At 43.1% G+C, this 26113-nt stretch overlaps 1 protein-coding gene across 2 annotated transcripts; it reads left to right on the top strand.

Moving 5' to 3' along the window:
- Positions 1-1267: 1267 nt before the first annotated feature.
- On the top strand, positions 1268-25888 carry POLR1E (RNA polymerase I subunit E). 2 transcript variants are annotated; one of them, XM_030884282.3, is made up of 12 exons: positions 1269-1457; positions 2026-2129; positions 3324-3400; positions 5097-5182; positions 8952-9010; positions 9792-9936; positions 11668-11775; positions 12399-12495; positions 13997-14139; positions 23126-23207; positions 24191-24322; positions 25475-25888. In XM_030884282.3, exons 1-12 carry the CDS (start codon positions 1382-1384, stop codon positions 25632-25634), a joined length of 1269 nt encoding a protein of 422 aa, XP_030740142.1. In that variant the 5' UTR covers positions 1269-1381; the 3' UTR covers positions 25635-25888. The 2 variants fall into 2 exon arrangements, with proteins under 2 accessions (XP_060156720.1, XP_030740142.1); XM_060300737.2 differs by lacking the exons at positions 24191-24322; positions 25475-25888 and adding an exon at positions 23898-24183 and having other exon boundaries at positions 1268-1457.
- Positions 25889-26113: the final 225 nt, after the last annotated feature.

Below are 26113 nucleotides of genomic sequence, written 5' to 3'. Positions count from 1 at the left end.
AGTCAGTGAAGAACTGTTCTGGGTTGAAGGAGACTATAGAGCTATGACAGCTAAATGCAACATGTGATTCTGGACAAGATCTTTTGCTATAAAAACATTACTGGGACAGTCGGTGAACTTAAATGGGGCATGATGATTACATGGTAGTAATGCAGCAATGTTAATTTCCTGATTTTGATGGCTGTATTGTAGCTATTGAGGGATGTTCCTGTCTGTAGGAAATATTATACATGATCTTCAGGGGTGATGGGGCATCAGGTTGGTAACTCATTCAAAAAAGTTCAGGGCAAAAAAAGTTCTTTGCACTGTACTTGCAATGTTTTTGTAAGTTTGAGATTGAGTAATTAGAAAAGAGTGATGTGCTCAGGGAAAGGGGAGCTCAGGTGTTAAGGTTATTCGGATTGTGTTGGAGGTATGTGTGGGGGGAGAGGATGAGTCTCGAAAGAAGGCAATTTGGAGAACAGAGATTAGTCAATACGGTTCTTTCCCTTCAACAGCATTTGCCTTTGACTGGGCAAAAGGGGCCCTGGCTTGGGTCCAGGCTCAAAGGCCCTGCTTTGACCCTCCTTTTGTTCTAATAACTCCCCATGCAGTAGGGAGGGTTGAATCCACAGGGATGAAGGGACATGCCCATCAGATTAGGTTTCCCTTCTAGTTCACCCCAGAATCCTTGAGCCTGCTGGGCTTCTCCCTCTGGTCCATCCTCGGTGGGTTGATTGAGCCACAGTATGCACGTCTAGACCCGAGAACTGATCATGGTGCTGTTTACAGAATTGTGGACCAAGTTTTGGGGCTTAAGGACTGATGTCCAGGTGTGTGGAAGGAGGTCCTGGAGAATTGCTGTTCTCCGCGAGTCTCCACATTTAGCTGGAGCTCAAGGATTGCCTATCAGAGAATTCTAAATTTGAACTCGGACTTTCAGATCTTAGTAAGACATATTTACACCGTAGTAGAGACAGACCATAACCCTACCTAGACAGGGCTGAGGAAGAAACCCCACACAACATTTAAGCAAGACTTGCGTGCGCTGCTCACCCTAGAGGTACACAGCCTGAAATGCGCAGGCCGAGTGCTGGGCCAATCAGTTGCTGCGCCTTGGAGAGGCCGGCGGAGGAGGGAGCGGGACAGGGTGAGGATGGAGACCACGCCTCTCCGCGAGGAGGGGCGGGGCGAAGAGTGGGCGGGGATGGCGCTTCTCAGAGCTCAGGGAAAGAGCGGGGCGGTGCCTGCTGGGGGGCGGAGCCACGCGTCGCTGAGCGTGCAGGGCGGTGCCCGGCGAGGCCCTGCCTCTTCCGGCCCGGAGCGTTTCCTGCGCGTGTGCTTAAACGAGCTACTGGACGCGGCTGTTTTAGCTCCTGGGCTTGGCGTCTGGAGAGGCGAGATGGCGGCGGAGGTGTTGCCGAGTGCGAGGTGGCTGTACTGTGGAGAGCCTGACGAGAGCCAGAGAGCTCTACTGGGTAAAGACTGCGAAGCTGGAGCAGAGTTCCCCATAACTTCCTCCCCTTCCGTCTCGGTACCGCTACAGCCCTCCACTTCCCACATCCGTCGGGTGCCCGTTCCCAGATGAGCCAAGATCCCTTATAGTCTCCCCCACTACTTGGGGTTCGGCCAGGGCTCCTCTGTCATTGCACCATCTTTCTGGTACCACCTCCCACCTGGATGAGGAAATCCCAGTTACCCCCTCTCCAGGACTGTATGTACCCAGGAGCCCGTCATCTCTTCACCCACCAGGTCTCACACCTGCTCTATTTCCTTCTCTCTGCTGGCCAGGGATTCCCTCTGTCTTTCTAGATTTGGCCTAGGTCTCCTCAGTCAGCCCCATTCCCCTAATTATTCCCTCCTGTCAGAGCCCTTCCCCAGCCCCTCTTCCCACCTGGACCAGGACCTCCTTCAGTTCCCCTGTGGGTCAGGACCTGGGGCTCCTTGCCATACCCATTCCTCCAGTCACTCCCTCCCTTTGACAATCCATTTCCTCCCCACCATACTCTTGTGCTCTCATCTCATTCTTGGGCTGCAATCTTACAGTCCAGTTCTCCAACGGGAAGCTACAGAATCCAGGCAACATGCGCTTTACCTTGTACAAGAGCAATGATTCCACAAACCCCAGGAAGAGAAGTCAGCGGATCCTGGTAAGTGCTGCCGTGGCCAGTCGCCCCCACTCTTCAGGCCTCAGGAGGCCTCCTGGGTGTGGGTGGAGGTAGGAGGGAGTGAGTGGAGGAAAGGGGGGATAGCAAGTGAGCCTTTGAAGAACTTTGAGCCCCAGGTGGGGACAGGTTCCACTGAGTTTCACACTTGTGGTGAAGCGCTGGCCTTTTATTCATTTGTTCATTCAACAAGCATTTATTGAGCCCCACTGTGGCCCTGAGCTGAAAGCTGCTAGGGAAGAGCTAAGTGAGAGCTGGCCCCACTCTGAGGGAGCTCGTACTCCAGAGCAGCGTTTCCCAGTCTCAGCACTATTGACATTTTGACCCAGATAATTCTTTGATGTGGAGGCTCTCCTGTGCAGCACTGGGTATTTAGCAGCTTTCCGGGCCTCTACCCATTAGCTACCAGGAGCACCTCCCAGTTGTGGCAAACAGAATGTCAGACATGCCTAGATATCCCCAGAGTAATTCCCTGGGTTGAGAACCACTGCTCTAGAGAGGTGAGAACTGGATGTGAGGGACACTCGTACAGAAATAGATAAAGCTCAGAGTCCCTGGGAGAGAGAGTACAGAGCAGGGCAGAGTGGGTTCAGTCAGTGAAGTTTCTGCTTGCTAGGATGTCTTCCTGGGGGAGGGTGCATGGGAGCTGAACCCTGAAGGATGGAGGAGGGTTTAACAGCTGAAGTTAGTACTCCAGGTGAAGAGGATAGCCAGGGCAAACAAGGGGAAGCAGGAAAGCCTGGCTCTGATTGAGGAGTGAATTAACCATTTCCATGGTCCTGAGAGCATATAAGGAGCAGTCATGATAGAGGAGAGCAAAGAGGTTCAAGAAGGGCTTGGACTTTGGGGTTGCCTGCAGAATCATTTTGTTGCATGCCTCTAAGTGCTGAGAGCCCTGGGCCCATCTTCCAAGTCCTGTGGTACAGCTCCCCCAAGAACTTCTCAGACCAGCTAGAAGCAAGCACTACCTGGGACTTTTCAAAAGTCCTCTTGCCTTTCCCCCAGGGATACCCCAGATTCACTTAGACATAGGGAGCTGGATCATCTCAAAGAGGCTCTCGTTCTGATCCACCTGTGGTTTGGATTCTAAAGCTTCTACAAACGTGGAAAAGGGAGTCAAGATATTTACTATCTTTCAACATTGGTTGTAACGGAGCTTCCCCCCGCTCTACATTTTAGGCAGCTGAAACAGACAGACTTTACTATGTGGGAAACAATTTTGGAACTGGAGCCCTGAAATGCAACACTCTCTGCAGGTAGGGACAGGGGAAAGGGATTGTGGGAAGTGGGGGGGGGTGGCCCTGGCACTGCTCTTCGCTGTCTTTATTTTAGGGGCAGTGGGGGAAATCTAGAGAGATTTACCAAGTTCCTGTGTTCCCAGACCCCGGGGCCCTCACACCAGCATGTAGACATTCCTGAAACTGAAAAATGACTTACATTTGTTTAATTTCCTGAAAACCTCATTCATTTGTAGTCTTAAAAAAATTTTTTTTGTAAATTAATTTATTTTTGGCTGCGTTGGGTCTTTGTTGCTGCGCACGAGCTTTCTCTAGTTGCGGTGAGCGGGGACTGCTCTTCATTGTGGTGTGAGGACTTCTCATTGCGGTGGCTTCTCTTGTTGCAGAGCACGGGCTCTAGGCATGCAGGCTTCAGTAGTTATGGCACACAGGCTCAGTAGTTGTGGCTCGCAGGCTCTAGAGCGCAGGCTCAGTAGTTGTGGCACAGGGGCTTAGTTGCTCCGCATCATGTGGGATCTTCCTGGACCAGGGATCGAACCCGTGTCCCCCATTGGCAGGCAGATTCTTAACCACTGTGCCACCAGGGAAGTCCCCCCAATTTTTTAAATTGAGATATAATTGACATATTATATTAGTTTCACGTGTATAACATAATGATTCAATGTATGTATATATTGTAAGATGGCCACTACAGTGTCTAGTTAACATCCACACATAGTTACAAAATTTTTTTCTTGTGATGAGAACTTTTAAGACTTCCTCTCTTAACTTTCAAATATACGCTACAGCATTATTTTCTATAGTCACCATGCTGTACATTACATCTCTAGGACTTATTTTATAACTGGAAGTTTGTACCTTTTGACCACCTTCATTATTTCTGACCACATCATTAACTTGCAATATTCTTTGCTTATAACTATCTTGTTCCCGAAAGGCAGCTGTCTCCACTAATTTGGAATGTGTGATCAATAGGCCAGAGTTTACCAGAAGTCTGCCTTGGGACTAACTACAAGAAAAGGATTTGGTAGTGTCTGAGGCTCCAGAATTTCTGCCTAGCTCTGGAAAGATTACTGAGTTGGGGCAACTCTGCCCTTTACTGACCCCCAGTCTACTCCTCGGTACAGTGAAGATTGTCTAGCCTGAACAGTCTTAAGTGTCAGGGGTTGGCATAATGCAGTGTCCTTGTGAAGGTAGCCATCAGTGAATCACAAACAAGCCCCTTTTAGGGTCCCCCCTGAACCACCCTGATAGAAGTCAGATTAGTGTGTATATGCTTGAAACTTTTAACTTTTATCATCCCTTTACAAAGATTTTCTAGTTTAAACTGGTCTCATAATTACCAAGGTTTTACTTGTCTTTGCCTCCATAGAATTTATACATGCAGTAAATTCTAGTGTTTAATTCTAGATTCTTACATTCCAGGAGGGTTTCCCACTACAGCAGTGAGCCCAAATGTGATCAGCTACAAGAATCACCTGGTAGCTTCCCCCACTGCCCCCAGAGCCTCTTCATGAACCCTTTCCTCCTTTCCCTCCCCATGCAGAGAATTGCTGCTGTAGGGGATTATTGTTACTCATGAGCAAGTGATGTCTTCCTCATGTGTATTGCGGCAGAAAGAAGGTTGAGAACTTCTAAGTGGAAAAAAGGAGGTTGTATAAACAATAACTTTTGAATAATCCATTGTCACTGGTATTATTCCTTTTTTATTCAGGCACTTTGTGGGAATTTTGAACAAGACCTCTGGCCAAATGGAAGTATATGATGCTGAATTGTTCAATATGCAGCCACTGTTTTCCGGTAGGTCTTAGTCATGAAGGCTCAAAGAAATGCTGAATATTTTAGGTTTCCTGGATGAGTCGGTTTGACTTTTTGATTTGTAAAATACATCTTGTAGCTAGTTTTTCAAGGTTTTTTTTCCCATTTGAAAAAGTTTTAAAAGTGCTTTTACTCAGCAAATATTTATTGATGACCTACTGTGCTCCAGGCACAAGTTAGGGGCTGTGAATATAGCAAAACAGACACAGATCCTGTCCCTACAGTGTTTACAGACTTAAGATCAGGAAACTAATCTTAGTTAAAGCAAGTTGAGCACTGATCTGAGCAGAGTATTGGAGGGCATATATGATACTCTTTTCCATCGAGGGCCTTTCTTAATTTTTAATTGTTCTAGTTGGGGTAGAGGTTTAACAAAATTTTTTTTAATTTAATTTATTTATTTTTGGCTATGTTCGGTCTTCGTTGCTGCGTGCAGGCTTTCTCTAGTTGTGGCGAGTGGGGGCTACTCTTCGTTGAGGTGTGCAGGCTTCTCATTGCGGTGGCTTCTTGTTGCGGAGCATGGGCTTCAGTAGTTGTGGGTTCAGTAGTTGTGGCACACGGGCTTGTGGCACATGTTGCTTTGCAGCATGTGGAATCTTCCTGGACCAGGGCTCGAACCCGTGTCCCCTGCATTGGCAGGCGGATTCTTAACCACTGCGCCACCAGGGAAGCCCTGGAGTAGAGGTTTTAGAATCTCTGGTAGATGATAGAAGTTGCTTATAGGTTGGACAGTAACTTCCAGGTCGATGCAAAGTCTCTACACTTTCTAATTTGGGAAGAGATCCATTTTCTCTCTAATCCACTGGGAGAAGTTATAGTACTTCTCCAATTTGGCATTTTAGAATGTTCAGGGCTAGAGTGGGGTCTTCCAAAATGATAGATAAGAGGGTCAAACTCAAGGGGCTCCTGTTCCTAAATCTTAAATACTGAGAACCATGGTAGGGGAGGGAGTTAGATAAGGATCATTAGGATCATTGTGAATCTGCTCGATACCTTCAGAGGCATTAGTTCTAATAACTTCACTCTCTCAAAGCAGTGGTCTCAGCCCTTTTGAGAATCTCATAAGGACCTGGACCTACCTCCTAGAAATATACGTAATTTACAAAAAATATGAGATTTTGCATATAATTTTAAAGGGCTCTTGCATCCCAAAGCCTAGCTGTGAATTTCCTAGGGGTCCATAGTCTGTAGGTTAAGAATTCCCTGCTTTGCAAACAAATATAACTGCATATAAGTTATCCTCCAAACGCTCTTCTGTCTTCTGAGGAGGCAAAGAAAATTGTTCATTAATTTGTTGATTAAACACGTTTTTGTTTTTACAAGTAAAAAATTTGTAAATATTGGTTAATTCTAACCAGCATATATCAGAAATACGCACAGCATTTATTGGGTTCTTACTATGCTCTGGGCACTGTTCTAAGCACTTTCAATGCACTACGTCATTTACTTCACATAACAACCCTGTGGGGTAGGTATTGTATTCCTTTTGTTTAATCAATGATGAACCTGGCCCAGAGGCTAAATGGCAGGATCCTACTGCTGGCGTATATGAGAGACCTGGGATTTAAATGTGGCACCGTCACTCCAGAGCTTGTGCTTCTGTCCACTAGATTATATTGCCCCTTACGTGAATACTCTGTGGGAGATTACAGAGCTTCATGTAAATAATACATACCTCATGTTTATGCCTTGCTTTTAGGTCTTGAAAAAAATTTTTTTTTAAGTTTTAAAAAAAATTGAAGTATAGTTGATTTACAGTATTTTGTTTCAGGTGTATGGCATATGATATATATATATTTTTTTGGCAGATTATATTCCATTATAGCTTATTACAAGCTATTGGGTACAATTCCCTGTACTATACAGTACATCCTTGTTGCTTATCTGTTTTATGTATAGTAGTTTGTATCTGTTACTTCCATACTCCTTATTTGTACCTCCCCCACACCCTTAGTAACCATAAGTTTGTTTTCTATGTCTGTGAGTCTGTTTTGTTTTTTTTTAATTTATTTAAATTTATTTTTGGCTGCATTGGGTCTTTGTTGCTGCATGTGAACTTTCTCTAGTTGTGGTGAGCGGGGGCTGCTCTTGTTGCAGAGCATGGGCTCTAGGCGTGCAGGCTTCAGTAGTTGTGGCACACGGGCTCAGTAGTTGTGGCTCACAGGCTCTAGAGCACAGGCTCAGTAGTTGTGGCGCATGGGCTTAGTTGCTCCGTGGCATGTGGGATCTTCCCGGATCAGGGCTCAAACCTGTGTCCCCTGCACTGGCAGGCAGATTCTTAACCACTGAGCCACCAGGGAAGCCCTGTGAGTCTGTTTCTGTTTTGTATATACATTCATTGGTATTAAAAAAAAAGTTTTCTAATTAAATTATTTTTATACAGTTTTTAAAGGTTATTTTCCATTTACAGTTATTATAAAATATTGGCTGTATTCCCTGTGTTATACAGTATATCCTTGTAGCTTATTTTATCCATAATAATTTGTACCTCTTACTCTCCTACCTTTATATTGCCCCTCCTCCTTTCTCTTTCTCCTCACTGGTAACCACTAGTTTGCTCTTTCTGTGAATCTGCTCTTTTTTGTAATATTCACTAGTTTGTTTTATTTTCTAGATTGCACATATAAATGATAGCATACAGTATTTGTCTTTCTCTGTCTGACTTCACTATGCGTAGTGCCCTCCAGGTCCATCCATTTTGTTTCAAATGGCAAAATTTCATTCTTTTTTTTATGGCTGGGTAGTATTCCATTGTGTATATATGTATAATGGCTAGAATAAACCAATATTTACAACTTTTTTACCTATAAAAACAAAAATGTGTTTAAGAAATTAATGAACAATTTTACATACACACACAATGGAATGTCCTCAGGGTGTGGTGGCCGCTATTACCTTGATATGGGGTGTGGTTGGTGTTGGGGGTCTAACGCCCAAGGAGGGTGTGAGGTGGTCCTTCCTTTCTGCCCCATGGCTGTCACCTCCCTGTCAGGGGCAGGGGCTGCTCCCCAGCTGCTAGACCCAGTCTTCTTCCAGGGGCTGGTTGGCCCAGATCCTGCACCAAGCTGTGGTATGGAGTGAGCCCATGCAGACCTTCTCTTCCTTTCAGATCCCTCTCAGGGCGGGGCGGGGGGTGGTCCCAACCCTACTACCTGGTTACGTGGAAATCTTTCTTTTTTTTTTTTTTTAATTTAACTTTTTTTTTATATGGCAGGTTCTTATTAGTCATCCATTTTATACACATCAGTGCGCTTTGGTTGTATAGGAATTCTTCTGCAGGTTTCCAGTTAGTTTTCTGTGAGAATTGTTCCACATGTAGATGTATTTTTGATATATTTGTCGGGGGAGGTGAGCTCCAGGTCCCCCTCTTGATCCCTCCTCCTTAGGTCTTTTACAAGGAGGGCAGAACTGTATACTGGGAGGAGCAGAGGACTTTTTTTCTAATCCCATCTCTGCATTGCCTGGGGCAAGTCATTTCACCTGGAGGCCTCATGTTTCCTTATTTGTGAAATGAAGGGCTTGGATCCGATGACCCCTTCACTTGACTCTAATTTATTCTCCAAATCCTCTAACTGTATACTGAAGCTTCATATTAAATATTCACAGTATACACATGTTAAGCTCTGGAAAGCCCTGTACTAAAGAAATCTGTTTTTCTTAGATTAACTGTTAAACAAATATTAAACACTATTATGGTCTGTAGGCCTTACAGTTTGCTTGTTTTTCTTTGTTTTTGTTTTGTGTTTTGTAGATGAATCAGTTCAGAGTGAATCAACACTAGAGAGTCACACCAAATCTTTTAGAGAAAAGGTAAGTATGACAGAACTAAGATGTGAGACCTAAAGTGAGTTCCTTCCAGGCCTTGGGTTTCTCCATCAGTAAAATGAGCTGGTTGAACACAGGGGTCTCCCTAGCTGCTCTCAGCTCATTCAGTCTGTGGTTCTCTGGACAATTCCTACCTGCACAGGCCTCCTTGGCGTCACAGACTGCAGACCTCCTCTCTGGGGCAGCTATACACAGCTCTGTGCCAGTGTCTGGAACTGGTTTTCTGGGCTGTAGAATAACACTTATTTTCAGGATTTAATCCAAGTTTCAGAAAATATTGGAAGCCTGGAAACTTCACATCAAGACAAAGTAAACTTTAGGATTTTCAATGTAGAAGCTTCCTACAAAGCTCATCTCACCCCAGGATGGCAAACTGATTGAATCTCCAGTGCTGCCTGGAAGGGAGTGAAGCTGTCTTCAGGCTCAGAGGGAGAGTGAGCGATCTATTAGTAATGTCTGTTTTCCGTGTAGGATTAGAAAACCCATAAGCTGTGTGCCCCAGATTTACCAACCCTAATTGTAGTCTTTTTTACAGGTGAAAACACTGTTGATTTATAAATAGCTCATTACAGTTTATAAAGCAAGTACTTCAAATCTCTTAATATCTTTTGGTTCTTAAAACAAGCCTATGAGGTAGTTAGGTATGAGTCAGCCCAATTTACGGAAGTGGTATTAATGGCTCAGAGAGGCTGTTTACCCGTAGTGACACAGCTAGGAGTAGCAGTGCTCAGCCCGTTCCCAGTGACCAAATTTGTCTTTTGCACAGATGGATTCTTGCATTGAAGCCTTTGGTACCACCAAACAGAAGCGGGCTCTGAACTCCAGGAGAATGAACAAAGTTGGCAGTGAATCTTTGAATAGTGCAGTGGCTAAAGCTGCAGAGAGTATAATTGATACAAAGGGTGTGACTGGTAAGCAGCTGGAACTTGGGGTAAGAGGCTGCTGGTGGAAACAGCTTTCCCTTCTCTTGAGATCTTTCACCCACCCCACAGATAGAAATGATGGGAGTTAGGGCTGGATTCCTTCCTGCTTCTCCCTGAGGGCCTTCTTAGGAACAGACTCTAGAAATCATAAGAAACATCTGACATGGCCTGCTCTCAGTGAGCTCACAGTCGAGTAGAGGAGACAGACATGGGAACGGTTATGTGCCCTCTGTGTCCTTGGTGCCAGGGCTACAGCCTGCAGGGCACAGAGGAGGGAGATGGCCTCATGTCTCTGTGAGTTACAGGGAGGTTTTCGTCAAAAAGGCTGATGTGATGATGATGAACGAGCCTCTAGAGACACTTTGGGGTCACTGGATCTTTTTCTTTTCCTAAATTCTTAAGCAGCTTGAGTATTAAATTGTATTATTTAAAATGTGTAATGTGTTTATTGTTCAAATGCATTATAGGAACATAAGAGAAAGTTATATATGAGAGCAGTTTTTCTATTCAAATGGAATTTTAATAAGTTTTAGAAAATCTTTTCATACCCGATGATTATGTATTTTCCTATGTTATCTTTCAGTACTTTCACAGTTTAACTTTTTACATTTACAATTTAATGATTATTTTTTTTTTTTGGTCTATGGTACAAACCTAATTTTATATTTTCCAAATGATTAGCCAGTTGTCCCCAACTCCATCCTTTCCTTTTGTAAAAAATGATTTAAAAAATCATCTGTATCATTTTACCACATTCTTAATTGTGTTCTCGCTCATCATTCTGACTGGCTATTCTTGTAGCAGCATCAGGTCCTTTTGATTGTAGTAGCCTCACCTTCCAGTTTGTTGTCTGATAGGGCAAATTTATCCTCCATCCTTATTTTTCACAAATGTACTGGTTATTGTAGCATGCTTATTTATTTGTTTGTTTATTTATTTATTTATTTATTTATGGCTGCATTGGGTCTTTGTTGCTTCACGCGGGCTTTCTCTAGTTGTGGTGATCAGGGGCTAATCTTCGTTGCGGTGAGTGGGCTTCTCATTGCGGTGGCTTCTCGTTGCGGAGCACGGGCTCTAGGGTGCGCAGGCTCAGTAGTTGTGGCGCACGGGCTTAGTTGCTCCACGGCATGTGGGAACTTCCTAGACCACGGCTCGAACCCGTGTCCCCTGCATTGGCAGGCGAATTCTTAACCACTGCACCACCAGGGAAGTCCTGTAGCATGCTTTTTTTCCCAGGTGATCTTAAGAATTATTTTGTCAAGTTCTCTCAAAATCCAATTGGGATTAATATGGGGAGAATCAGCATCTTTATAATATTATGTTTTCCCATCCAGGAACATAGAAACATGTCTCCATTTAGTCAAAGATATACTTTAATGTCTAAGTAAATTTTTCAATTTTTTTTGTTCAGTTCACAGCTACTAAAGGACATTTAAAAAAAAATAATTCACCCATTTTCCCATCATTCTACAAGACCAACTATTACAATTTTCCTGTTTTCCTCTCTGTTCTTGTCTGTGTGCATACTTAATTTTTACATGGTTATTCCTGTGTGATAGTTAGCTTTATAATTTGATTTTTCTTTTTCACTGACAATATGTGAAGTTCAGATGAGGGGGTTCTGGGCGACGATGATCTTGAGTGCACGGGTTGCAGAGTGTTGGGGAACTTGAAGCCGAGCAGGGTGACACTGACACTGACTCTTCCTTCATTGAAAAGCCCTGGTCAGTGACGCCATCCACGATGACTTGCAGGATGACTCCCTCTACCTCCCTCCCTGCCACGCTGATGCCGCCAAGCCTGAAGACGTGTATAAATTTGAAGACCGTATCCTTCTTGTGGGAGAAATGCCACCTCATTTCCCAGGTTGGGATATGCGCACAGGAGTGGCATGGCCAGGCTCTCTGAGGGTGTCAGTGGTCCTGTGATACTCATAGAAGCTCGCCCCAGACTCCTGCAGTTGCCCCAGCGCTATTGCTGGGAAGTCAGCGAGGCTCCCTCACTAGCTGAGGCACCTGCTGCAGCAGAGGCCTCTCAGGCCTTGTAATTCAAACCCATCCCTCAGCAAAATGCAGAATGCCCACGGTTCGGCCCTGTGGGGGGTCACCTTCCGTGAAGAGTCAAAATACGACTTTTAAGTTGGCCAGTGCCCAAAGTCTAGGGCAGACTGGTTGTATAAAGAAGGGTTGGAATGTAGAGTTTCCGTACTTGTGGTTCTATTCAGATGGAAAGTGCCTGCAGTGGCTTTGTGATAAGAGAAGGCAGAAAGCCCAGGCAGGCAATGAGCTCTGGGCTGGGAGTCTGGAGAACTGAGTCCTGAAGCTCTGCCCGGACATACTGTGTGATCTTCCCCTCTCTAAGCCTCAAATTTTCCCATCTGTAAAGTGTGGCCGATATAAGATGATCTAGCTAGTTGGATGTTTCCATTTTTGTTCTTGACCTATAACTAGTTCTTTCCCCTGCGGAGTATGACGCTCTTCAGAGCCCTTCTGAAGCTTTCAGGAATGTCACCTCAGAAGAAATACTGAAGATGATTGAAGAGAACAGGTACCCGAATTGGGCAGATGGAGTGTCTCGGGAGTGATGTTGGGATACAACAGTAGTCAGACATGAAGCAGACCTTGGGTGTTAGTGAGAATATACGTCTGTTCAGCATTTGAACATGAGCAAGCTAGTGTTTTCTCAAATGGTTGAGCTCCCAGGCCTGTTGTCCCAAGGCTTTGGGTGGCTTTCAAGGGAGAGAATTGGCCTCTGAGTATGTGGAACCTGTGACTGGGCAGAGGGTGGTGAGGCCTTGTAGTCTAGGGCTGGGAACTGGAGCTGACCTGTATCGGTCCCACCCCCACCCCCAGCCAATGTTATGTTGTTGCCGATTGTCACTGGTGGGGCCCAAGTGCTGGCCTGGGAGTAGGTGCCAGCTGAAGTGATGGTTTATCTGTGGTGATGTGCTGAGTGAAAGTTAAATTATGTATTTTAAATATAGTATATTTTAAATCAGAGATGATTTCCTCTCCTCCCTCCACCCCTCCCCCACTTTTTGGCTTTTAAAACACCTTTTTTTTTTTAATGATAGGTTTTTTTTGCTTTTGAGTTTTTTCTTTTAATAATTTTATCTTGAGAAAATAAAAAGTTGTCAACCCTAGGTTAATTCCCCCAATTTTCGTTTGGAAATTTTACTGCTCAGTGAAATCCAGTCTTGGAAAATACATGTTTTTCCCTCTCTCCAAAGAAGTGCTCTTTACTGGTTCTTCGTTGCGTTAATGTGATTGTGGCTCAGGGGCAGGTGCAGGAATGAGTTCTGGGCTGGGAGTCTGGAGAACCGAGTCCCCATCTGCCTCATGGACTGTGTGATCTTCCCCTGTCTGAGCCTCAGTTTTCCTATAAGTAAAATGAGGCCGATACAAGATGATCTTGAAGAGCCTTTTATCGCTGCGAGTTCATGATCCTGACAGTGGTAGAACAACAGTATGTAAAAATAATAGCCAACATTGCTGGAGCTCCTACATGTGCCAAGCACTGCTTTCCTTGTCTCATTTAATCCACAAAAACCCGTAGGACAAGGGTACTATCATTGGCCTTAATTTACAGGTGAAGAAACCAAGGCAGAGATGTTCAGAAGCTTGTCCAAGCCACTGCATGGCAGAATGGGGATTCAAACCCAGATAGTTGAGAGGCTGTGCTCCAGACCGCCACATCAGGATTGGGCCCACTATGGCCCGAGTGCCGAGTCTGGCCCACTGCCTGTGAATAAAGTTTTATTGTAACGTAGCTTCAGTCATTTATTTATATGTTATCAATGGCTGCCTTTGCATTACAGTGGCAGTGACCATGTTGCCCACAAAATGTATAATATTTGTTATCTAGACCTTTACTGTCCCTGCATTAAATCATGCTCCTCCTATTATAAGGGGCTGGTTGGATGGCTGTTCCTCAGCTGTTGACTGTGTACCAGGTGTGAGGGGGGCCTGCTGTTTTCATTGTGAAGGAGTGAATGGCTCCTGACAGAGCCGGTCTTAACACATTTCTCCTTTTCCCTCCCTTGTTTTAGTCACTGCTCCTTTGTCATAGAAGCGTTGAAGTCTTTGAAGTCTTTGCCATCAAGTGAGGAGAGCCGAGACCACCAGGCCCGGTGCATATGGTTTCTGGACACTCTCATCAGATTTCGAGCACAGAAAGTGATTAAGCGGAAACGTAAGTCCATGCTAGACATTTTTTTAAAAATTGAAGTATAGTTGATTTATGTTGTTAGTTTCAGGTGTACAGCAAAGTGATTCAGTTACATATATATTTATACATATATATGTTCTTTTTCAGATTCTGTTCCATTATAGGTTATTACAAGATACTGAATAAAGTTCCTTGTGCAAGGAACAACAACAAGGACACTAGGTCCTTGTTGTTTATTTTATATATAGTAGTGTGTATCTGTTAGTCCCAAACTCCTAATTTATCCCTCCCTCCCCCCCTTTCCCCTTTGGTAACCATAAGTTTGTTTTCTATGTCTGTGAGTCTGTTTCTGTTTGGTAAATAAGTTCATTTGTATCATGTTTTTAGATTCCACATATAAGTGATAGCATATGGTATTTGTCTTCCTCTGTCTGACTTCACTTAGTATGGGAATCTCTAGGTCCATCCATGTTGCTGCAAATGGCATTATTTCATTCTATTTTATGGCTGAGTAATATTCCATTGTATATATGTATACCACATCTTCTTTATCCATTCATCTGTTGATGGACACTTATGTTGCTTCCATGTCCTGGCTGTTGTAAATAGTGCTGTGAACTTTGGGGTGCACATATCATGACAGACATTTTATTCTAATTATTTTCAGTCTGTTATTTGTCTATAATTCTTAGACTAGCTCTAGTGAGAGAGGAAATGGACATGTCTTTCCATGTCTTTATTTATAACTGTGTAACAGTGGGATTCTGATTGGTACTGCTGACATGCTGAGAGAACTTGCCAAGCCCTTTCCTTGGAAAATAGGGTCGGGTTGGATTATACGATTGCTCAGAGCTAACGTTCACTACTTCTGTGTTAGGCAAAGTTGAATATCCAGTCAAATCAAATGAACGTTTTAAGGGACAGTTAGACAAAGAGTTATATGGGGAGAAAAATTGGCCTTGCTTGTGAAGGCTTGTGGCACGTTGTTGTGTCAGCCATTTCTGACTGGGAAAGAAGTCAGTTTCTGCTGGTAACCCATGCCACTGATCGCCAGGGCATGGGTGGCTGCCACACACGCACATCCATCCAGAGTCGGAAACCCAGAGGGAGACACCTGTGGTTTTAGGCATAGGTGCATGCAGTCATGTTCCTGTGATTGGGCACCTAAGGGTCTGTACAGACACACCTCGTTCTATTGTGCTTCACTTTATCGTCCTTCGTAGATATTGTGTTTTTTACAAATTGAAGGTTTGTGGCAACCCTGTGTTCAGCAGGTCTGTTGGCATCATTTTTCCAAGAGCATCTGCTCACTTTTGTGTCTCTTTGTCAGGTTTCGATAATTCTCACAATACTTTAAACTTTTTCATTGTTATATTTATTATGATGGTCTGTGGTCAGTGATCTTTGATGTCACTACTATGACTCGCTGAAGGTTCAGATGATGGTTAGCATTTTTTAGCAGTAAAGTATTTTTTAATTAAGATATGGACTTTTTTTATCAGATGGTTTTTATTCTTCAACTTGTTAATATGGTGTATCATATTGACTGATTTGCGTATATTGAAGAATTCTTGCATCCCTGGGATAAATCCTACTTGATCATGGTGTATGATCATTTTAATGTGTTGTTGGATTCTGTTTGCTAGTATTTTATTGAGGATTTTTGCATCTATCTTCATCAGTGATGTTGGTCTGTAATTTTCTTTTTTTGTCTGGTTTGTCTGGTTTTGCTATCAGGGTGATGGTGGCCTCATAAAATGAGTTTGGGAGTGTTCCTTCTTCTGCAATTTTTTGGAAGAGTTTGAGAAGGATGGGTGTTAGCTTTTCTCTAAATGTTTGATAGAATTCACCTGTGAAGCCATCTGGTCCTGGACTTTTGTTTGCTGGAAGATTTTAAATCACAGTTTCAATTTCATTACTTGTGATTTGTCTGTTCATATTTTCTGTTTCTTCCTGGTTCAGTCTTGGAACGTTATACTTTTCTAAGAATTTGTCCACTTCTTCCAGGTTGTCCATTTTACTGGCATAGAGTTGCTTGTAGTAGTCTCTTAGGATGCTTTGTATTTCTGCAGTGTCTATTGTAACTTCTCCTTTTTCATTTCTAATTTTATTGATTTGAGTCCTCTCCCTCTGTTTCTTGATGAATTTGACTAATGGTTTTATCAATTTTGTTTATCTTCTCAAAGAACCAGCTTTTAGTTTTATTGATCTTTGCTATTGTTTTCTTTGTTTCTATTTCATTTATTTCTGCTCTGATCTTTATGATTTCTTTCCTTCTGCTAACTTTGGGTTTTGTTTGTTCTTCTTTCTCTAGTTCCTTTAGATGTAAGGTTAGATTGTTTGAGATTTTTCTTGTTTCTTGAGGTAGGCTTGTAATAGCTATAAACTTGCCTATTAGAACTGCTTTTGCTGCATCCCATAGGTTTTGGATTGTCATGTTTTCATTGTCATTTGTCTCTAGATATTTTTTGATTTCCTCTTTGATTTCTTCATGATCTGTTGGTTATTTAGTAACGTATTGTTTAGCCTCCATGTGTTTGTGTTTTTTACATTTTTTCCCCTGTAAATTGATTTCTAATCTCATAGCATTGTGGTCAGAAAAGATGCTTGATATGATTTCAGTTTTCTTAAATTTACTGAGGCTTGATTTGTGACCCAAGATGTGATCTATCCTGGAGAATGTTCCGTGCGCACTTAAGAAGAAAGTGTAATCTGTTTCTTGGATGGAATGTCCTATAAATATCAATTAAATCTGGTCTACTGTCTCGTTTAAAGCTTGTGTTTCCTTAGTAATTCTCTCTTTGGGTGATCTGTCCACTCGTGTAAGTGAGGTGTTAAAGTCCCCCACTATTATTGTATTACTGTCGATTTCCTCTTTTATAGCTGTTAGCAGTTGCCTTATGTATTGAGGTAATCTTATGTTGGGTGCCTATATATTTATTTATTTTTTAACATCTTTATTGGGATATAATTGCTTTACAATGGTGTGTTAGTTTCTGCTTTATAACAAAGTGAATCAGTTATACATATACATATGTTCCCATATCTCTTCCCTCTTGCGTCTCCCTCCTTCCCACCCTCCGTATCCCGCCCCTCCAGGCGGTCACAGAGCACCGAGCTGATATCCCTGTGCTATGCGGCTGCTTCCCACTAGCTATCTACCTTACCTTTGTTAGTGTCTATATGTCCATGCCTCTCTCTCACTTTGTCACAGGTCACCCTTCCCCCTCCCCATATCCTCAAGTCTGTTCTCCAGTAGGTCTGTGTCTTTGTTCCTGTCTTACCCCTGGGTTCTTCATGACATTTTTTTCCCTTAAATTCCATATATATGTGTTAGCATACGGTATTTGTCTTTCTCTTTCTGACTTACTTCACTCTGTATGACAGACTCTAGGTCCATCCACCTTATTACAAATAGCTCAATTTCGTTTCTTTTTGTGGCTGAGTAATATTCCATTGTATATATGTGCCACATCTTCTTTATCCATTCATCCGATGATGGGCACTTAGGTTGTCTTCATCTCCGGGCTATCGTAAATAGAGCTGCAATGAACATTTTGGTACATGACTCTTTTTGAATTATGGTTTTCTCAGGGTATATGCCCATTAGTGGGATTGCTGGGTCATATGGTAGTTCTATTTGTAGTTTTTTAAGGAACCTCCATAACTGTTCTCCATAGTGGCTGTACCAATTCACATTCCCACCAGCAGTGCAGGAGTGTTCCCTTTTCTCCACACCCTCTCCAGCATTTATTGTTTCTAGATTTTTTGATGATGGCCATTCTGATTGGTGTGAGATGATATCTCATTGTAGTTTTGATTTGCATTTCTCTAATGATTAATGATGTTGAGCATTCTTTCATGTGTTTGTCGGCAGTCTGTATATCTTCTTTGGAGAAGTGTCTATTTAGGTCTTCGGCGCATTTTTGGATTGGGTTGTTTGTTTTTTGTTATTGAGCTGCATGAGCTGCTTGTAAATTTTGGAAATTAATCCTTTGTCAGTTGCTTCATTTGCAAATATTTTCTCCCATTCTGAGGGTTGTCTTTTGGTCTTGTTTATGGTTTCCTTTGCTGTGCAGAAGCTTTGAAGTTTCATTAGGTCCCATTTGTTTATTTTTATTTCCATTTCTCTACGAAGTGGGTCAAAAAGGATCTTGCTGTGACTTATGTCATAGAGTGTTCTGCCCATGTTTTCCTCTAAGAGTTTGATAGTTTCTGGCCTTACATTTAGGTCTTTAATCCATTTTGAGCTTATTTTTGTATATGGTGTTAGGGAGTGATCTAATCTCATACTTTTACATGTACCTGTCCAGTTTTCCCAGCACCACTTATTGAAGAGGCCGTCCTTTCTCCAGTGTACATTCCTGCCTCCTTTACCAAAGATAAGGTGACCATATGTGCATGGGTTTATCTCTGGGCTTTCTATCCTGTTCCATTGATCTATATTTCTGTTTTTGTGCCAGTAACATACTGTCTTGATTACTGTAGCCTTGTAGTATAGTCTGAAGTCAGGGAGCCTGATTCTTCCAGCTCCGTTTTTTGTTCTCAAGATTGCTTTGGCTATTCGGGGTCTTTTGTGTTTCCATACAGATTGTGAAATTTTTTGTTCTAGTTCTGTGAAAAATGCCAGTGGTAGTTTGATAGGGATTGCATTGAATCTGTAGATTGCTTTGGGTAGTAGAGTCATTTTCACAATGTTGATTCTTCCAATCCAAGAACATGGTATATCTCTCCATCTATTTGTATCATCTTTAATTTCTTTCATCAGTGTCTTATAATTTTCTGCATACACGTCTTTTGTCTCCTTAGGTAGGTTTATTCCTAGCTATTTCATTCTTTTTGTTGCAGTGGTAAATGGGAGTGTTTTCTTGATTTCACTTTCAGAGTTTTCATCATTAGTGTATAGGAATACAAGAGATTTCTGTGCATTAATTTTGTATCCTGCAACTTTACCAAATTCGTTGATTAGCTCTAGTAGTTTTCTGGCAGCATCTTTAGGATTCTCTATGTATAGTATCATGTCATCTGCAAACAGTGACAGCTTTACTTCTTCTTTTCTGATTTGGATTCCTTTTATTTCCTTTTCTTCTCTGATTGCTGTGGCTAAAACTTCCAAAACTATATTGAATAAGAGTGGTGAGAGTGGGCAACCTTGTCTTGTTCCTGATCTTAGTGGAAATGCTTTCAGTTTTTCACCATTGAGGAAGATGTTGGCTGTGGGTTTGTCATATATGGCCTTTATTATGTTGAGGAAAGTTCCCTCTAGGCCTACTTTCTGCAGGGTTTTTATCATAAATGGGTGTTGAATTTTGTCAAAAGCTTTCTTTGCATCTATTGAGATGATCATACGGTTTTTCTCCTTCAATTTGTTAATATGGTTTATCACATTGATTGATTTGCATATATTGAAGAATCCTTGCATTCCTGGAATAAACCCCACTTGATCATGGTGTATGATCCTTTAAATGTGCTGTTGGATTCTGTTTGCTAGTATTTTGTTGAGGATTTTTGCATCTATGTTCATTAGTGATATTGGCCTGTAGTTTTCTTTCTTTGTGACATCCTTGTCTGGTTTTGGTATCAAGGTGATGGTGGCCTCGTAGAATGAATTTGGGAGTGTTCCTCCCTCTGCTATATTTTGGAAGAGTTTGAGAAGGATAGGTGTTAGGTCTTCTCTAAATGTTTGATAGAATTCGCCTGTGAAGCCGTCTGGTCCTGGGCTTTTGTTTGTTGGAAGATTTTTCTTTTCTTTTTTTTTTTTTTTTGCGGTAGGCGGGTCTCTCACTGTTGTGGCTTCTCCTGTTGTGGAGCACAGGCTCCGGACATGCAGGCTCTGCGGCCATGGCTCATGGGCCCAGCCGCTCCGCAGCATGTGGGATCTTCCCGGACCGGGGCACGAACCCGTGTCCCCTGCGTCGGCAGGCGGACTCTCAACCACTGTGCCACCAGGGAAGCCCTGTTGGAAGATTTTTAATCACAGTTTCAATTTCAGTGCTTGTGATTGGTCTGTTCATATTTTCTATTTCTTCCTGATTCAGTCTTGGCAGGTTTTGCATTTCTAAGAATTTGTCCATTTCTTCCACATTGTCCATTTTATTGGCATAGAGTTGCTTGTAGTAATCTCCTGTGATCTTTTGTATTTCTGCAGTGTCAGTTGTTACTTCTCCTTTTTCATTTCTAATTGTATTGAGTCTTCTCCCTTTTTTTCTTGATGAGTCTGGCTAATGGTTTATCTATTTTGTTTATCTTCTCAAAGAACCAGCTCCTAGTTTTATTGATCTTTGCTATTGTTTCCTTCGTTTCTTTTTCATTTATTTCTGAACTGATTTTTATGATTTTTTTCCTTCTGCTAACTTTGGGGTTTTTTGGTTCTTTTTTTAATTGCTTTAGGTGCAAGGTTAGGTTGTTTATTCGAGATGTTTCCTGTTTCTTAAGGTGGGCTTGTATTGCTATAAACTTCCCTCTTAGAACTGCTTTTGCTGCATCCCATAGGTTTTGGGTCGTCGTGTCTCCATTGTCATTTGTTTCTAGGTATTTTTTGATTTCCTCTTTGATTTCTTCAGTGATCACTTTGTTATTAAGTAGTGTATTGTTTAGCCTCCATGTGTTTGTATTTTTTACAGATCTTTTCCTGTAATTGATATCTAGTCTCATGGTGTTGTGGTCGGAAAAGATACTTAATACAATTTCAATTTTCTTAAATTTCCCAAGGCTTGATTTGTGACCCAAGATATGATCTATCCTGGAGAATGTTCCATGAGCACTTGAGAAAAATGTGTATTCTGTTGTTTTTGGATGGAGTGTCCTATAAATATCAATGAAGTCCATCTTGTTTAATGTATCATTTAAAGCTTGTGTTTCCTTATTTATTTTCATTTTGGATGATCTATCCATTGGTGAAAGTGGGGTGTTAAAGTCCCCTACTCTGAATGTGTTACTGTTGATTTCCCCTTTTATGGCTGTTAGTATTTGCCTTATGTATTGAGGTGCTCCTAATTTGGGTACATAAATATTTACAATTGTTATATCTTCTTCTTGGATCGATCCCTTGATCATTATGTAGTGTCCTTCTTTGTCTCTTCTAATAGTCTTTATTTTAAAGTTTATTTTGTCTGATATGAGAATTGCTACTCCAGCTTTCTTTTGATTTCCATTTGCATGGAATATCTTTTTCCATCCCCTTACTTTCAGTCTGTTTGTGTCTCTAGGTCTGAAGTGGGTCTCTTGTAGACAGCATATATATGGGTCTTGTTTTTGTATCCATTCAGCCAATCTGTGTCTTTTGGTGGGAGCATTTAGTCCATTTACATTTAAGGCAATTATCGATATGTATGTTCCTATTCCCATTTTCTTAATTGTTTTGGGTTCGTTATTGTAGGTCTTTTCCTTCTCTTGTGTTTCTTGCCTAGAAAAGTTCCTTTAGCAGTTGTTGTAAAGCTGGTTTGGTGGTGCTGAACTCTCTCAGCTTTTGCTTGTCTGTAAAGGTTTTAATTTCTCCATCAAATCTAAATGAGATCCTTGCTGGGTAGAGTAATCTTGGTTGTAGGTTCTTCCCTTTCATCACTTTAAATATGTCCTGCCAGTCCCTTCTGGCTTGTAGAGTTTCTGCTGAGAAATCAGCTGTTAACCTTATAGGAGTTCCCTTGTATGTTATTTGTCATTTTTCCCTTGTTGCTTTCAGTAATTTTTCTTTGTCTTTAATTTTTGCCAGTTTGATTACTGTGTGTCTCGGCGTGTTTCTCCTTGGGTTTATCCTGTATGGGACTCTCTGTGCTTCCTGGACTTGGGTGGCTATTTCCTTTCCCATGCTAGGGAAGTTTTCGACTATAATCTCTTCACATATTTTCTCGTGTCCTTCCTCTCTCTCTTCTCCTTCTGGAACCCCTATAATGCGAATGTTGTTGCGTTTAATGTTGTCCCAGAGGTCTCTTAGGCTGTCTTCATTTCTTTTCATTCTTTTTTCTTTATTCTGTTCTGCAGCAGTGAATTGCACCATTCTGTCTTCCAGGTCACTTATCCGTTCTTCTGCCTCAGTTATTCTGCTATTGATTCCTTCTAGTGTAGTTTTCACTTCAGTTATTGTATTGTTCATCTGTTAGTTTGTTTTTTAATCCTTCTAGGTCTTTGTTAAACATTTCTTGTATCTTCTTGATCTTTGCCTCCATTCATTTTCCGAGGTCCTGGATCATCTTCACTATCATTATTCTGAATTCTTTTTCTAGAAGATTGCCTATCTCCACTTCATTTAGTTGTTTTTCTGGGGTTTTATCTTCTTCCTTCATCTGGTACATAGCCCTCTGCCTTTTCATCTTGTTTGTCTTTCTGTGAATGTGGTTTTTGTTCCACAGGCTGCAGGATTGTAGTTCTTGCTTCTGCTGTCTGCCCTCTGGTGGATTAGGCTATCTAAGAGGCTTGTGCAAGTTTCCTCTGGACATTGTTTTTTAATTTTCATTTTTAATTAATTATTGGACACTTTTTTTTAGACATGATACTATTGCATACTTAATAGACTACAGTATACCATAAACATAACTTATATGCACTGGGAAACCAAAAAGTTCACGTGACTCACTTTATTGCGGTGGTCTGGAACCAAACCTGCAATGTCTCTGAGCTATGCCTGTACTCATGGTTTTCACTATTTGCTTAATTCTTATTTTCACATTCCAACCTCCCTTCCTTTCCCTCTCCCTGGGCTTTCTCCACAATCTGTTTTGCTTTCTAACATCTTTTGAACTCTCTATCTTTAGGCCTCACTGGAGTCTGCTTTTCTTTCCTGTCACTGCCCTGTCATGAACATCTCTTGTGCACGTATGGTCTGCAGGCTGAAGCATACCTGAGCACGTGTCCATTTGAAAGTGGCTGTTCTGTTTCACAAGCCCCTTCTTCTCTTCCCACATGCCTCTGTTTATTCCAGTGGCCCAACTGTTGTCTGCTTTTCCCAGCTCATAGGTGAGGTGTGTCCTGAGAGTTTTGAAAGAAAACGATCAGACTCTATTTTGTGTTGTAGGTGCCCTGGGACCTGGAGTTCCCCACATCATTAACACCAAACTGCTGAAGCACTTTACCTGCTTGATCTACAACAATGGCAGGTCAGGGGGCTTGATTTCTCGGCTTCTGCCTGTAAAGGAGAAAGCAGGACAGGGAGGGTGGTGAGAGTGGGGAGGGGGGCTTGGATTGCAGTCTGTATTCACGGAGACACTATGCTGAAGAGAGCACTGCCATTTGGAGGGCTCCTGGGGTCAAGTGAGTTTAGGCAACACTGTAGTACAGACTCTGTCCCTTTGGGAGAAGCTCATGTTAAAGGCTCTGGGAAGTCCTGTAACAAAGACTTCATGTCACACGCTTCTTCCAAGGACCCCTGCCTAATGTCCTAATGTTGTATGGAGAGGCAGTGTTGCAGGAAAGGGCAGGCCAGTGGGATGACTTTGAGGACAGCACCCCAAGCAGCACACCTGGGCTTCCTTCCTGCCGCTTGCTTGCAGTGTGTGTCCTGCTCTGAGTGTGCTTGGAAGAATCATCGGCAGCTGAGTTTGGGATGACTGTTCCCAGCAGCCCTGCTGAACAGGCCGGGAGGATGGGGAGGGTCCTCGCCAGTGCGAGGCTCTGACTGTGCCTGGGGAAGGTGCGGCCTTTTCTGTCCGCTTGGAGGGACACTGGCATTGGCTCACCGCTCCATTGTGCATGAAGGCTTGGGCAGCACAACAGGACAAGGGATGTTGCTCTAATTCCTTTTCTTCTCCCTGGGATGAGAAGACTTTTTATTTTTTTGTGATACGCAGGCCTCTCAGTGTTGTGGCCTCTCCCGTTGTGGAGCACAGACTCTGGACGTGCAGGCTCAGCGGCCATGGCTCACGGGCCTAGCCGCTCTGCGGCACGTGGGATCCTCCTGGACCGGGGCACGAACCCGTGTCCCCCACATCGGCAGGCGGACTCTGAACCACTGCGCCACCAGGGAAGCCCGAGAAGACATTTTGAATGCATAAGGGAACAGGCTTGGATGTTTTTCCTTTGCTTTTGGAGAAATCATCTTGGAGTTTAATTTTGCCTCTCTTTTATTGCCACTGATTTGCAGTTTGCGGAACTTAATTTCAGACTCTATGAAGGCAAAGATCACCGCCTATGTTATCATACTGGCTTTGCACATAAACGACTTCCAGATTGACCTGACGGTGTTACAGAGGGACTTGAAGCTCAGTGAGAAAAGGTGAGCACAAAAGAAGAAAAAGCTCCCTTAGGGCGCCTTGATGTAGTTGTGGTACTGCTGGAAAGCATGAGGCACTGTCGAGGGACCTGGGGACAGTTTTCAGATGAATGAATAATTGATTGAATGGATGGGCAACCAGATATTACCGTGTGCCTTCGCTTTGCTAGGCACAGTACCAAATCTGTCATAATATCTCGGTGATGTCGCTAAGAAACAGTGGAGGAATCTTTGGTTCAGAGAAGTCAGTGATTTTCCCAGGGTCATGCAGCCAAGAAGGGGAATAGTTGGGCTTCAAACCTGAGCCTTCCATCCCTGTGTAACTGAGCAACCTCCAGTCTCCAAACTGCTGTCTCTGGGAAGAGGGACTCTGTATGGTTCCGATGGGGTAACCTAGGGGTGGAAGTTATATAAGAGAACGCCAATTTCAGCTTAGCATAAAGCACTTTGCTCAGTCAGATGGAAGGAGCTGCCAGGGGTTGTCCAAGGCAAGGCAGAGCTGCAGTTTGGCAGGGATGTCACACTTGGGCTTCTCTGACCTGACTGGGAGGGTTGGCAGAGGTGGCAACCTTTAAGGCCCTTTCTAGCCCTGCTAGAAGGGATGCAGACTGAGTAGGGAGCAGAGCCTCCCAGGATGCTGAACCGTGGGGTATATTGGCCTTTGTCAGTGATTTAGGAGCGTCTGACCTCTGAGGACCCTGATGGTATTTCAGGAGAGCCTAGGAAAACACCCTTATCTGGACTGTTCTAGCAGTCCAGAGGGGGATTATTCTGAGGACTCCACAGATGGCATTCTCATGAGTAGTGAGTTTGAACATACAAGAGAAACAGATACTTGAAGTCTGTAAAATTCTAGCAAGTGCTTAATCCTTGCTACAAGAAGTAAACACAGTTATCAGTAGGATCTAGATAACCTGGTTTTCCATCATTTATATAGATATTTTCTAATGGCAACACATTAAAATGGGAACCTGATGGCTCTCGAGGGGATCTTGTCTGCCTCTCTGCTGGGAGCTTTGCCCCTTGTGGCTCTCTTGGGAATTCTGTCTTCATGGCCTGGAGCACGAATGTGCTGCCCCCTCCTGCCAAGCCTCCCTGAGCATTTGCATTGAGGAGACTCTCCATTTATTGTATGTGTTTGTGTTTGTTCCTTAGGATGATGGAGATAGCGAAAGCCATGAGGCTGAAGATCTCTAAAAGAAGGGTTTCTCTGGCAGTGGGCAGGGAGGAGGATCACAAACTGGGCACCCTGTCCATCCCACTGCCCCCAGCCCAGGCCTTGGACCGTCAGTCAAAGCGGAGGAAAATCACCTAGAGGTGTGCTTTCCAGACAGAGCATTTTGGCCACATCATAGCCACTCCTTCTATCCATTTGCATTTTTATTTGTAAAGAAAGAGGGATAAAGCAGCCATGCTCTGGCACAGGTATGAAGCCAGAAGTCAGCCTATCAGTTGTGCTGGTCTTAAGCAGAAACATAAAGTGTTGGCCCTACTGGACTCCACCTCCCTCCTTTGGTGTCTCTGTGGTTGTAAATGGCAGATGGTTCGTGTGTGGGATGTGGGAGGGTGGGCCTGGGTTAGGCGGAGGCAAAAGATCTCACAGGCTGAACCTTGGACCACATCTGACGGATAAAGGTTAATAAAGAGAAATGTGAAGTGCTGTGGAAGGCCCAGTGGAGGAGTACGTGGTGAGGACAAAGCCCAGTGAGGGGGGAAGAGGAGGCTTCAGGTCACCAATGTGATGGGCTTGCCAAAACAGACTAATTTAGTTCCGGGCTGCTGAAACAGCAGAGC

Source organism: Globicephala melas, chromosome 6 (assembly GCF_963455315.2).
Source record: "Globicephala melas chromosome 6, mGloMel1.2, whole genome shotgun sequence".
NCBI lineage: Eukaryota > Metazoa > Chordata > Mammalia > Artiodactyla > Delphinidae > Globicephala > Globicephala melas.
The sequence above is the reverse complement of the archived record's forward strand: the minus strand, read 5'-3'. Positions and strand labels throughout refer to the sequence as shown.